Raw genomic sequence first — 14,048 nt, 5'->3', positions numbered from 1 at the left:
TGAGGTGGCTTCTCAGCTCTTTTGTTACAATCATGACATTGTGAACCTTGCTAGGACCAAGCAGTTGTAATTTGCAGATTTGTGACTTAGAAATTAATTCAAATTCATTTATAGCAAAGCAATATATGTACAGACTTGCTTGGGTTTGAAAAAGGCAGAGGGAAAGAGAGTAATGTACGGAATGCATCAGCCACCACCCTATTGTTCTTGTATTTTTTTTCTAGTCCTGTCTTCTTGAATTAGCAGAAAACACAATAGAAAATTGAGTATTCTCATTGTCTCCGGTAAAATTTTTTTGGCTATGTTTGATTGTGTCTGGTAGCACAATGATACTAATGCCATTGGTCTAACTTGCTCATTTAGAGTTGTTTCCAATGCTCGTGGTTTCTAAGAAAATCATAAATTCACCAATGTAAGCAGTGTAAATTTTAAATATAAATTAGCAAAGGGTAGGTCATAACTACTCTCTACAAGCACCTCGACTAAAAGACACATCCCTTCTCTTATGTCCTGGCATCTTCAGCTCTTTCCTGAAAGCAGATATTTTTCTTTCAAGAATCAAACAAGGAGTACTGTGCATTTTTGCATGCATTTAGAGGGGAAGAAAAAGGCCTCCCTTTGCCTTTTGGCTTGACTATTTTTCAACACTTGCTTAGACTTTGAAACAGCTCAGTAAATTTCTGCTCTTAAAGGAATTCACATCCAGATCTTCACCTTCCAACCTTTTCGGAAGGACACATTCCTAGAAATGGGAGACCTGAGCTTTGCAAACAGCTCCCAGCATTCTTTATATGTACTATCTGCTGGACACCATATGTGTAAAACTTTGGGGGGATTTGCCTCTTACAGGAGAGTGCTTTAACTGTTGGTCAACATAGTCATGCCTTTTATTTTTCTGACCCAACCAAGAATCCGAGCCTGTTTATCCAGAGTGGCATAAATCCAACAATTGGGGTAAAAAAAAAAAAAAAAGTGCCTGCTTCTAATCCTGAGAGAGAGGCGTCTTTGACCTCCCTGAGTTAAGAAAACAAATTATAGGTAAGCCTCCCATTTCTTATGTGAGAGTTTTAACAACTAGAATACTGTTTAAAAGAAGGAACCACAACTCTTTCCTACATCTTTATATTAAAAAGAAGTGGAACTACATCTTTACTTTTTAATCAGACTGACCGGTAGCTGCTCTGGGAATGTTCACCCGACAGAGTCTCTAGGAGGGCAGAGAAAAATGCATGAGCTTCCTGATAGGTTTTGGAATGAGCAAAGTATTGAGTATAAAATATATATATGAGCAATATATAATACATATGAGCAAAGTATAAATCCTGGCAAAAATCAGAGCATATATTCCCAGTTGTGAAAAGCTACTTTAGAGAACGGTTTCAGAAGAAGAATATTTTGTGTAGATCAACAGCAAGAGGGGCTAGTTGTGTTCGTGCTGGGTTACAAAAGAAGGGAAAAGGACCTAGAATGGTTATTAGTTTTACACAAGTTTAAAACTAAGGCAAGCTGCCATTTTTTATGATATGGTATTGTGATTTTTATAAATTTCCCTTAAACGAGTACTTGACATTCAATAGAACTTATGGATGAGGATGGTAGAATGTTTGCTCACATATTCTGGTGTCTAATTCTGAACATTACCGCTGAAATGTCAAGTCTGTTAAGGAGGAAAAGACTATATGTTCACATGTTTAACAATTCAAATGCTTAAGAACCAAATACCTGTTGACAGTTTTATTTTTCCTTCCTGCAAATGAGTACTGATGTTAAGGAAGTATAATTTGCTGTGTTGTCCTAATTCATAAATTTTTATATTCTTTTAGGTACTGGATATAAACCTAAAGAGTTAGACAGTCTTGATGAAGGTCAAACACTGATGATTGGAGGAAAAGAAATTGAAGTGATGGGTGTAATTTCAGCAGATGACTTCAGCAGTGGCAGGTGTTTTCAGACTGGAATAGCGACTCATGACACAGTCCCAACTGCTTTACCTCAAGCTACTATGAAACGATTCTGTAAACCGTTCAAAAATGTCTGTCAACCCAATACTAAAGAGAATATTCTCAACAATTCTCAAAGCTGCAAACCTCGCCATGATCCAAATGCTTCAAGTAAGGTTCAAATTTTTAAGGTTATTTAAGCATCCCCTGTCTCTCAAAAAAGTTGAGGGTGTAACCAAAATATTCACGTTCCCCTATGTATTAGTGTAGTATTTCTGAAATACAGTAGTCGTCTTTCTATCAGTACCATTTTAGGATTTTATCATGTGTTTCTAACAAGTGAAATGCTCTGCAGTGCAAGTTTCTCATAGTTGTTACAGATGGCTGTAGAAACAGGTTAGAGTGGTTTCTGAGAGTTTTGCCAAGAAGAATATGTATGTTGATCAGAGAAACAGTCTGACATACCCTAGAAGTTCTAGATGAGTTCTGGCTTCCCGCCGGGGTCAGTGAAGCACTAACAGAATATGGCAGCACTATAACTGCTGTGAAGGATCAGTAGTAGATCAGATAAGCCAGATTCAGAGAATTGTTCCTGATGGTGCCTGATTCTTCCCAGCCAGTGAGTGTAACTTCACTGCCCAAAACTCAACAGGATATATTTTGGGATAAAAGTTTTGATTTGTAATATTAAAACTACCCTGTGCTGAAGAGCCACGAGAATTCACGTGGAAACAAACTGGTTAAGCAGTTGTATAAGAGGGATCCTGTAAACATTTGATAATTGCAGGAAGTGGCATTGCTTATCTAAACAAGAAGTGCTCTTCTGTCTATCAATAACAAACCAGTCATACAACCTGCTGGTTAGGAACTATATTCTGCTGATGGCTTTGTCTTTCAGATGGAAGATAGAATCAATTTTAAAGAAATATTACTAAGTAGACAATCCTCATTTTTTTTTAAAAAAGGTTGTTCTGGATTCTTACTATAGTTTTACCTCCATCCAACTTCTTACCTCATATCTTGATAGTGTAAAGCTTTTCAAAGCTAGTGCTTGACTGCTATGTAAATAAACAATGAAATCCTCATCACCTAGCAATTAATGATATCATTTGCACTTTTGTAAGAGCACTTTCATTAGCACCGTCTTCTAGTCTCAATTCAGCTTGATTATGTTGTTTCTAGTAATGCAGCTTCCTGTGTTTTCATGATGACTCTGCATTAGCTTTCTAACCTAAAATCTGGCAAAGAGATGATATATTCTATACCCAAATGAACTTTGTTGCTTAAGCAATACTCTGTCAAAAAACTAAGTTTTATTCTAGATCTTTGCCTTCTGTAACTTTTCTTCTGGTGAATTTGAGCACCTCCTGTGACACTTCCCCAAATTGCCTGATACGGAAAGCCCTCAACACATCCGTAGGTTGGACTATCACTCATTAATATCTTTGTTGGTGACATGGACAGCAGGATCAAGTACTCCCTCAGATGGAGCTGGGGATGTTCAGCCTGGAGAAGAGAAGGCTCCAGGGAGACCTTACAGAGCCCTTCCTGTGCCTAAAGGGGGCCTACAGCAAAGCTGGGGAGGGACTCTTTGTCAAGGAGTGTAGGGATAGGACAAGGGTGAATGGCTTTAAACTAAAAGAGGGGAGAGTTAGATCAGGTAGGAAGAAATTATTTGCTCAGAGGCAGTGAGGCACTGTCACAGGCTGCCCAGAGAAGCTGTGGATGCCCCATCCCTGGAGGTGCTCAAGGCCAGGCTGGATGGGGCTTTGGGCAACCTGGTCTGGTGGGAGGTGTCCCTGCCCATGGCAGGGGGTTGGACCTGGGTGGGCTTTAAGGTCCCTTCCGACCTGAGCTGTTCTGTGGTTCTATGATTAGTGTTGTTTAACTCAGGAGGATCACATAGCTTATTTAATGTCTTGCAGCATAATTTCTTTCAGAAGTAATGGAGATATTTTCCTAGACCAGGACCATGGTATTGGAGCATTCAAAGGTTTCATGCTGAGGTCTATGACAATCATTGATTAAAATGCAGCTTTTTCAAAATGGAATGTTGTTTATCTGTGTGCTCAACAGAACTGAGCACAGTGACAAAGATGGAAACCCTTGTCTTCCAGATATGATTTCTAAGCTTTTAGTCCAAAACTCATTTAAACTGTGCTCTTCCCCATCTCTGATACTGCAAAATTTTGTTAGAAAAGTGTTATTTTTGTCACCGCCGCCTTTTATGTATACCCAGATGCAATTTGATGTAATCCATCAGAACTCAGCCCTTTGTCAGTAGGAAACAAAATCCCTCTGAGTGATAGAAGCCTTCAACTGACCTATTTCCGTGAATAAATTATCAATATAGATCTATTCTAGCAACATAAAAATATCAGAAGCTGTGAATTGCTTTCTCTTTCTGTCTTCTGACAATACCACTTTTCAGTGAGGTTGTATATCATCAATATAAGCAACCTTTATGGACATTGTCTAGCAAAATAATGACATCAGAGTTTATAAACAAATGATGGCAAGCAAAACTGCTATACAGATGTAGCCAAAGGACATATCCCAGTCTCTCTTTGCCTCTGTATGTCTTCAAACTTGTCGAATTCTTGTATTCACGCACTGTGGCAGCCTTTGTCAGCTCACTCTCATTCTTTCTCTCTTTTCTGGCAAATCATTGTCTTATCTCTGTTTCTCAAAAAAGAGAAGTCTTTCCCATCATCTACAAGAATATCCCCTTGAAATCCCAGTCTTTCTGTGTGTCATTGTTTGTGTTCTTAGACTTTCCTTTTAGAAACCTTTTAGACCTTCTTCTGATTTAAGTATTCAAAGTCATCATGCAAAATTTATTAGGTAGGCAGTTTCACTTCATAAAATAAAACTTCCCAGTTTGTCACTTTTACGTTGGAGAAAAGTGCAAACTATTCTGGAAACCTCTGCAAAGAGATTTTTATTTCAAAGGCTATCTAAAAGTTTTGTTGGTAAGTGCATTTTCTGACTGAGAATGGTCCATATATTAAACAATATATTTAGCAGCCATCAGATCACTGACTTTTTTTTTCTGTAGATGATTTAAATAAATAATAATCTATGCTAACAGCCAAAAAAAAAAAGAAGTGCAACATTTCCATATGTTTTCTACTTCAAGATTCTCTAGTTATGCCGAGACCAAATGCAAGCCATCAGTGGATGTTCAATAAGGCTGGTTTACCTGTGGTGGATGTAGTTGTGGATCCTTACATTGCAAATAATCTCCGACCACATCAGAAAGAAGGAATTGTATTTCTATACGAATGTGTAATGGGAATGAGGTAAGAACATATTCTTTTGGCTTTCAATACATATAATATTTTCATGTCCATGTCAGAAATTAAAGAATTGGAAGGGGAAAATTTGAGAAGTTGTTCAGTTAATTAATATTAATAATATTAATAATTTTCTCCTAGTAAAGGTTGCACAGTGTTTTCTTTTCTGACCTGTATGTATCATTGTGCTTGCTGTGACTTTGCCAGATATGATAAGTGCAGCAAAGGGCCTGTCAGTTCTGCTGAAATTACCATGTCTTGAAAACACAGATAAAATCTGACCCATGCTAACGCACACTGATTTCTGGACTTTATAATTCATATAATTTATAATTATTCATATAATTTATAATTCAGTCATTTGGGATAGAGAAACTGAAGAAAGTATGTACAGTGAAGGTATAGAGAAGACATGCAAGTGGTAAAAAGAGTACACATTATATAATATTTTAAATTCTAAATGAAGATTTAACTATTTGGTTTTGGAGGGCTAGTGCATTAATGTAGAAAATGAGGAGCTTCTCGCTAAGGACTTCTTGTCCTTCCTGAATGAAAACCTACAGCAGAGCATAAGTATACATAGGTTCTTTATACTTCAGAAAGCAACCTTGAGAAACAATTCCCTAAAACAGTTGTAAACAATAACAGGTATATCTTTTAAAATGTTATCATTGTATCTTACAGAGTTAGTGGCAGATTTGGAGCTATTCTTGCTGATGAAATGGGCTTAGGAAAAACTTTGCAATGCATTTCACTTGTCTGGACTCTCCTGCGTCAAGGGGTCTATGGATGCAAACCTGTACTAAAGCGAGCACTAATTGTGACCCCTGGGAGTCTGGTAAAAAACTGGAAAAAAGAATTTCAGAAATGGTTGGGAAGTGAAAGGATCAAAGTCTTTACAGTTGATCAGGTAAGATTTATTTCCAAAAGGGGATTAGGTCACATCTTGCTCAGAATATAGGACTTGTGATTATTTTTTTATTATTATTTTTAACCAGAGACCTAAACTAGTAATCCTCTATTAATATTTATTTGGAATACTTAATTTCTCCTTCATGTAGTTGTCCAAATGTGCATTTAGCTGTCAGTAACCAGGTTATAGCTCAAGCTCACCAGCCTGCGTCTGTCGTATCTTCCCTCAGGCTTCACCTTTGTGGATATAAAAGGTAGCATGCTCTTCCTCGTCCCTCTTTGGTTTAAGGAAGAGCTTTCTGTTGTATATCAAAGTGCATACCTTCCTTGCTTTATATAACACCACTTCTAGCTTGACTGACTTGTACTCATTTTCTTTGGTAGTTCCTCTTGCTCTGCACTGAAAACTTTTTCCGCCTCGTCTCAGCCGTCTGCTTCAGGTCACTTTAGAAGGTTATTCCCTTTACGGTCACTGTCAAGAGTTAGGTTTCTGTAAGGATGATTTAGTCTTATGCCAAACCTAGAGGCTTGGCATTACATACTGTGAATATCTCTTCTCTCTGGAAGAAAGCAGACAGGTACAAATCTCAATAAAGAAGCTGGCTGACGCTGACCCATCCCTCCTATTGTGGAGCTGTTCCTGCTGGTAATGACACTCCCAAGTTCCTGTATTGCCTAGATGAATCCCATGTGCTGAGGGATCTCATCTTTTAATCTCCTCGGTATACCTCTAGGATCTTGCCTCATTTTTGGAACACAGATCTCTCTCTACGTCTAACTGCAAAGACTCAATGTTCTAGCATGGGCTCTGTGCTTCACTGATCTTTACTGACCACAACAGTCAGGAAAGCACCTGGTAAAGACAAGTAAAAGAGAAAGGAGTTCAAAGAGTGAGGGTGTACTATCATTGACAGGGCTTTCTCTGGAGGAGTTCCATATCATGCTGTGGTTATTCAGAAAGGCTTTCTTGTCATGCTTCCCTTTAAGCATGGCTCAGTGTCTCAGTCAAAGTGTTGGCTCCCCTCAGACTGACATTTGTGATGCTCTGAACAGGAGACTCTCTCATGTCTTTATTAACACTTCCAAAGCTTTTAAATTCAAGCTCTGTTGTTTATAATTTGCCATCCACTATTTATTTTCCTAAGCCTCCTGCTTCCCATGTCCATTTGGAGTGGGCATTCATAACAGAAAGAAAAGGGAAGTTACTGAGCAAACACACAAACTGTGTTTTCTACACGTACATTCAACAATCTACTGTACCCTTACTTCTTCCCTGGTCCTTACTGTTTGGATTGTGCCCATGGGAGGGAGTGGAGACACAGGAGGTCTGTGCCTGTAAAACATTAGAGGAGTATGGGAGGCACCAGGATGGGGACACAGCCACTTAACATGTCTGAATGAAGCATTCAGGAGGTAGTGTACCCCAACAGTTAAATGTGTTCCAGACAATGCCTCTTAGAGAACTAGGAGGTAAATAACTTACCGTTTTTTGAAGTAAACAAGCACTAATTTGCCAGTGTTTGCTAGCCAGGACTGTTTCTCACTGAGAACACCAGATGAAATGGAATAGAAGCTGACTTGACAGCTTTGGTTGTACTAAACAAGAAGAATAGAAAACACAAATGGTAAACGTGTAGTGTTTACATTGGTGTTTACATCAAAGATACAGATATTTATTTTCCACAGTTATTTTTTAATCTATAGGTTCCATACAATTACATCGAAGGAAAAAAAATACTTCATTTTAAAGATAGCCTAATTTTAACATAATCTGCTTTTAGTTTCTTGTAACATTTTTACTGTCTATGTGAAACAGCAGATATTTCAGGCAAAATGGAAGTTTTCAAACTATTTTAAATGTAGATGTAAATTTTATAGAACGTATAAGATTTTGTAAAAGTAATTATTTATTTGAATACCACTCTTATTACTGTCAAAACCCTGAAATTACTGAACCTACTTATCTTCCACTGGGGCCAATCTACATGCCTGTTTCAGTAATAGGTGCTCTTTGCATCACTTTTTTTTCCTTACTAACTTGTTTCAAGATGTGGAAACGAAGCAGACTGACTTGTCAGGAACTGTATAGGTTGAAGGCTTGAGAAATATAGAAGTTTCTAAAGGAAGTGGATACAAGGCGAAATATAATATGCAACATTTTTGCCTGACAAAGGTAATTAGAAATAATTAAATGTTTTCTTTCAGTTTTTACAAATAATGTTGGGAAGAAAAAAAATCTGACTTTGCTGACAGTTACCGTGACCCCAATCGACAGTAGCTTTTATTTGTATTTTAATTTAAATAACTTTAATATTCCTACTCATTTCATTGGAGCCATTTGGATTGAGGACACTCAGCAGCTTTTAAGATTGTGTTCCCAAATAGCAACGAATACATTGTCATGCAAAGGCAAGATGCAGTATGACTTGCCTGGGGTATAATGAGGTATTTAAAAATAATTTACTGTCTATCTTCTACAGAAAAACAGCAATTATCCTACTGTTATTTCTTCAGTATAACTTAAAAGGAAGAGCTTGTCTCAAAGTTTTATTTTTTTTTTTTTTTTTCTATTCTTGCCTATAAGGAATACACTCAAAGAACTAGCAGACTTTTCAAAATGTGTTAGGCGTGTTTTCCTCATTTTCACACTGAAGCACTGAGAACTGATCCTAACCCTCCAGTAACAAACTTTAAAAAAAACAGGACATTATTTGCTCTTAAAATGTGATTACAGTTTACAGAAGAATTACAGTTAAAATGCAAATGTCAGGTAGAGGACATTGCTTGTAGAATGAAGGTTTCCTCACAAAAATTGCATTTAGGTCTCATTAATCCACACTATCAGTGTTTGAGATGTGTTTCAGAGAATAACTCCCATGATCTGTTTGCAGAGCATCACTTCCACAGAGGTTGTGTTGGGTTAGTTTTTGAGTTGAAGAGTCTGGAGAATGAATTAAGGCAAGGTTCAGGATTCAGCATTTTTTAATTTACACTTCACTGGCTATGTTAGATTCGGACTAGCGCAAAGCAGGGTCTGTTCAAAGAGTAAGTGTGGGACATTATGGAGCTCTAATACTGACTGGCAATTGCTCCATACGAAGCTCCAGGCACCTCGCTTAAACCTGTCAAGTCACTCTGGGTAACTGAAAATGGAGGCTGTAATACATACATATCTTGCAGCTAGTTAAGAGGATAAATTAATTGTTTGAAAATGACTCGTAAAGTTATTATATACAGCTGTGAATATATTATATTTGGCTGCAGGGGAGTTATAATATGTCAGGACTCTCCTTCTTTTTAAGGGATTCAAGCACTCAAAATGAGTAGCCGGGGGAGGGAAGTTGCTCAGAAAATGCAGAAAAACAAAATGATTTCCAAACCCTGCTCATCTTTTGATGCTTCACCACCCCAAGAAAAGATCAGGGGGCATTGCATCTGTCCTCAGGGCTGCAGTATGGAGCCTGAACGCTGGGTAGGGACAGCACTGGGTGTTGCCAGCAGGGCTCCTCTGCTCCCGTGTTGGGAATGGAGGGTGAAGGAAATTTTCTGCTCCTCTTTCCAAAATGGCAGTAAAAATACTGGGCAGAAAACAGGCACTTAACTGCCGTCTTGGAAGCAACAGGAATGCCGTGGTCCAGTTCAGACACCTGGGGGAAATCAGTGCGTGCCCTTGTTAACCTAGTCTTCACTGCTTCTTTCTTCCTCCATCATGTGCTGGGCCTCTTCATGAGCAAGATGTGGGGATTCATCTACCACAAGGTACTTTGTGGGATTAACTTGCCAGATTTGGCCCATGGATTCACCTGAATCACCTACTTGAAAGCTCTAAAGACTGTGGTAATTAAGTGGTATTACTCTTTCAGTGTATTACACCATCTGGCTGCAGACTTAGTTGTCTGTCTTTGGTAACTGATCTTGTTTGGAAATAGAAATACCTTTTGAGGCTCTAGGTTGGTCTGCTTCGAAATTAAAGAGAGAATTCAGCTTGTCAGCTGGCACCATTGCCTGCTTGGGAAGTGAACACTGTTAGGAAACAGGAAAGAGTATGCAAGGAATTAGTATCTGGAGCTAAGTGGAAAGGCAAGGGATGTGCCAACAGAAGAATTTTTCATTTTTATATGTAATTACAAGACAGGTAAGCAATCCCAGTACATTCACAGGTCTGTAAATATGTAAACAAATAATCATAGAATCATAGAATCAAAAAGTCATGTAAAGAAGGAATTCCAATACATAGAATCAGAGAATCATAGAATATCCCAAGTTGGAAGGGACCCACAAGGATCATCGAGTCCAATAACTATTTCTAGGAGGTTGTTTTTTTTTTTTTTTTAAGAAACTGCCTTAAACATTACAGTGGCTTGTTAATTTAGTGTTTTTTTTGTTTGTTTGTTTGTTTGTTTGTTTTTTTAAGCTAGTTCTGTCTATAGGGTCTAGAACTATACAACTGGGATTCTGGTTCAGACTTGAATGATCTAACATGGACAGCTGTTGTTGGTTTCCTCATTGTCACATTTGATAATAAATAAACTTTGTTCTGGTTGTTTTATTTTGGAGTTTAGAAACAAAAGTCTTAATGTCCATTGAAGGAAAAGGGGTTGAAGACACTTTCTGACCACTAATGCAGGGTTTAGAGATAAATCGCATTTAATTACCAATAGACAGGCATGTTTTCTGGGACTATTTATAGGCTTAACTCTGTGAGTCCTAGGCTGCTTTTAGCTTTTGGCCAACCCATCAATCTTAAGGGCTTTTAACAAAGTGAGTATCATATTCAATTTAAAACTACAAGTGGGATTTTAGGTTGGCAGAACGTGGTAACTTCTAACTGAACACTGCAGCTTGAGATCCCAAAGTGAATGTATAGGCAGCTACTTATGCCTGTTTGTTATCTTGGTTTTAATCATTTATTTGAAGCTTACCTGAATGCCAGGACCGGGAAGCTGTTACAGGGAATCTGTGCTTTTCACCTTCATGATAATGTGTCTCAGAGGATCTGAAGGTCTAAAAGAATAATAAATTGTCTATTAATGAGGTGATAAAATAAAGTTAAAAAATGCTGTATCAGCTCCCTTATTTCCTTTGCAAATTAGGAAGGAATCAATAATCCAACTCTTGGAGGAGATAGTAAATGTTTTGTGTCATGCTGGAAAATTTCTTCAGACACTAGATGTTTAAATAGTGTGATGAGTGATCTCCAGAGAAATAGTTGTGTATATTTTCTTTATGACTGTAGGACCACAAAGTAGAAGAATTCATCAGTTCTCCACTTTATTCAGTTATGATAATCAGTTATGAGATGCTGCTACGATATTTGGAACAAATTCAGGCAATGGAATTTAACCTCCTGATCTGTGATGAAGGACATCGTCTGAAAAATAGCTCCATTAAGACAACTACAGCCCTTACTAGTCTGTCTTGTGAGAGGAGAATTATCCTTACTGGTTAGTACTTATAGTTACTTGTAATATTTTGCTATGCTAAAAGTGCCAGCTTGGGGTAAAGGGAAAAGATATTGTAAATGTGACAGGAGTACAATATAAATTTTGGCAATGGGTATTAAACAGACAAATCTTGAGTCTTCTTAAAACAGATTATTTCATTAATTTTTTTTTTTTAATAAATGCAAAATTTGTCTAACTTAAAGGACAGGCAAGGAGCCTGAAAACTTCTGTAAGGGAATCAGGACTCTGTTTATATACATTCTTTTTTTTCTTTTGTAATTATTTAATAAAACTGATTTAGAAATTGACTTTTTGAATTCCTTTGTTAAAACAACTAGATGTGCAGTCTGTTCAGTTAGGGGGACAGTAGTTTATTAATCACTGTTCTAGATTAATTCAGTACTCTGAGTAATTCATATTGAAACAAAACTTCTGTCCTTGGGATGCATTCTCAACGTTAAATTCTGCATTCAACAATCTTACTTCTGTCTGTTTCAATAAATAGTTACCAAATGCATAATTATGTTTCTCTCTTTCCAGGTACTCCAATCCAAAATGACTTGCAAGAATTTTATTCATTAATAGAGTTTGTAAATCCGGGAGTACTTGGTTCTTTATCCACATATAGAAAGATATATGAGGAGCCGATTGTCAGATCCAGAGAACCTTCAGCAACAAAGGTATATTATTAAAAAAAATGCAGTTATGGAAGGAAATTAATAGAGAGCAATGTGAAATTTGCTTTCTATGGAATAAAATGAAGCTTGGGACCACTAATGGTAGCAAAAGCTTTTCAGCTTCCTATTTGAATAAGTTCAGTTGTTTTTCAAAGGGTGGTGGTGGAATATGTGTGTGTTGAGATCATGGCATTTCAGCTGCATTTTCATTATCAGGCAAAATATATTCTTCCAACATCATGCATTCCTGATAATGCCATGTAAATTTTGGTATGATTATACTCTATTAATTCTCAGTTTCCCCACAATACTGCAATATCTGCATGATTTTACTTCATCTGTACTGCATACGGAAATTCTGGAATATAATTTGAGCCTTGGATGTCTTTTGAGACATTATCCTCCTTTGTGTAAGACTTTATAAACCAAACCTAGAACTAAGCTAATGCAGTGGTACTAATAGTAGAACTGATCATTACATTCACATGCTGGAAGTGGTATCATACATTTAAAATGTTCATTAGCTGCCTAATTAAAATCATATAGAAAATTATTTTGATGGAATGCAAGATGAGCATTAATTTTGTGCTTTGTTCTTTTAGGAGGAAAAGGAATTAGGAGAAAGCAGAGCAGCAGAACTCACGCGCCTCACTGGACTCTTTATTCTTAGGAGAACACAGGAGGTTATAAACAAATTTCTCCCCCCAAAAAGGAGAGCATAATCTTCTGCCGACCAACAGCACTGCAGCTTGAACTGTATCGAAAACTGCTTAGTTCTCAAGTTATTAGATCCTGTTTACAAGGCAGGCTAGAAAATAGTCCTCACCTAATATGTATAGGAGCTTTGAAAAAACTTTGCAATCACCCATGTCTTCTGTTTAAAGCCATAAAGGTATCTATTTGCATGGGGGTGGGTGCCTGCAATTAGTCATTTCAGTGGACAAAGGTCACTAAAAATGTGTTATGGTCAATGTGCATGTTAGTTAAGGTCATTTCCATGCTCTCTTTTCACATCTGACTTGCTTTAGGAGATCTGCTTGCAAAAATGTAAACGTTAGGAAATCTGAACATACTCAGGGAAGGTATCTCTACACCTTCCTGTGGCTTTAGGGTATTTTCTTGTTCTTTGTTGCCTTCATGTATTTTCCCTCCTACTTTGTCTTTGAATATTTGTAGATACAGATATAAATGTGAATTTTACAAAGAACACTTAGCTAGAGATTATTCTGTATACTCTGTCTGCTGGTCCCCCTGAAATTTCCCTGCCCATACATTCTTGAGTTCAATGATACCAGGAACTGCAGGTTCCACGTCATTGGTACTAGATGTCTCAATTTTCAGTTCTCCTGGAATCCTATCATGCTGTACACCTTATTATTTCTACAGAAATATTCTCATTCCTATAGGTAAACAGTGTGATAGAGCTTAGTAATAGTAACTTCTTTGGACACTAGTCGAAGTCCAAGTAAGGTGAGTGGAAATGTAAATGTTCCTTCAAAGAGGTTCTTCGTGACTCTGTAGGAATGTCCACAGGAGACATCCCTGTAACTGACAACACTGTCAAGTAGTTTGTTGACTGTATGTGCAAGTCATTTATTACTGTTGTGAGGTTTTATTAGTTTGGCTTTTTCCTCCTCGTGAAACATCGATTTTCAAATTACAGCAAAATATTACCTGTATTTCTTCTATTTTATTGTTATTACTTGTTAGCTTTTCTTCACTTCCCTTTGCATAACTGAATCCTAATGACAATATCTTTCCCCCGAAAGTCAATGATTT

General features: G+C 37.4%; 1 protein-coding gene across 1 annotated transcript in view; it reads left to right on the top strand.

The window, feature by feature from the left end:
• RAD54B (RAD54 homolog B) overlaps nucleotides 1-14,048 on the top strand; it is a 63,328-nt gene that overhangs the window by 40,023 nt on the left and 9,257 nt on the right. The window contains 7 exon segments of the mRNA XM_035546464.2: nucleotides 1,824-2,111; nucleotides 5,080-5,242; nucleotides 5,921-6,146; nucleotides 11,385-11,592; nucleotides 12,133-12,272; nucleotides 12,872-12,977; nucleotides 12,980-13,161. Coding sequence (XP_035402357.2) covers nucleotides 1,824-2,111; nucleotides 5,080-5,242; nucleotides 5,921-6,146; nucleotides 11,385-11,592; nucleotides 12,133-12,272; nucleotides 12,872-12,977; nucleotides 12,980-13,161 — 1,313 coding nt within the window.

The sequence above is a fragment of the Cygnus atratus genome, chromosome 2 (genome assembly GCF_013377495.2).
Source record: "Cygnus atratus isolate AKBS03 ecotype Queensland, Australia chromosome 2, CAtr_DNAZoo_HiC_assembly, whole genome shotgun sequence".
Classification (NCBI taxonomy): domain Eukaryota; kingdom Metazoa; phylum Chordata; class Aves; order Anseriformes; family Anatidae; genus Cygnus; species Cygnus atratus.
Note: the sequence above shows the minus strand (reverse complement) of the source record. Positions and strands in the feature narration are given on the sequence as shown.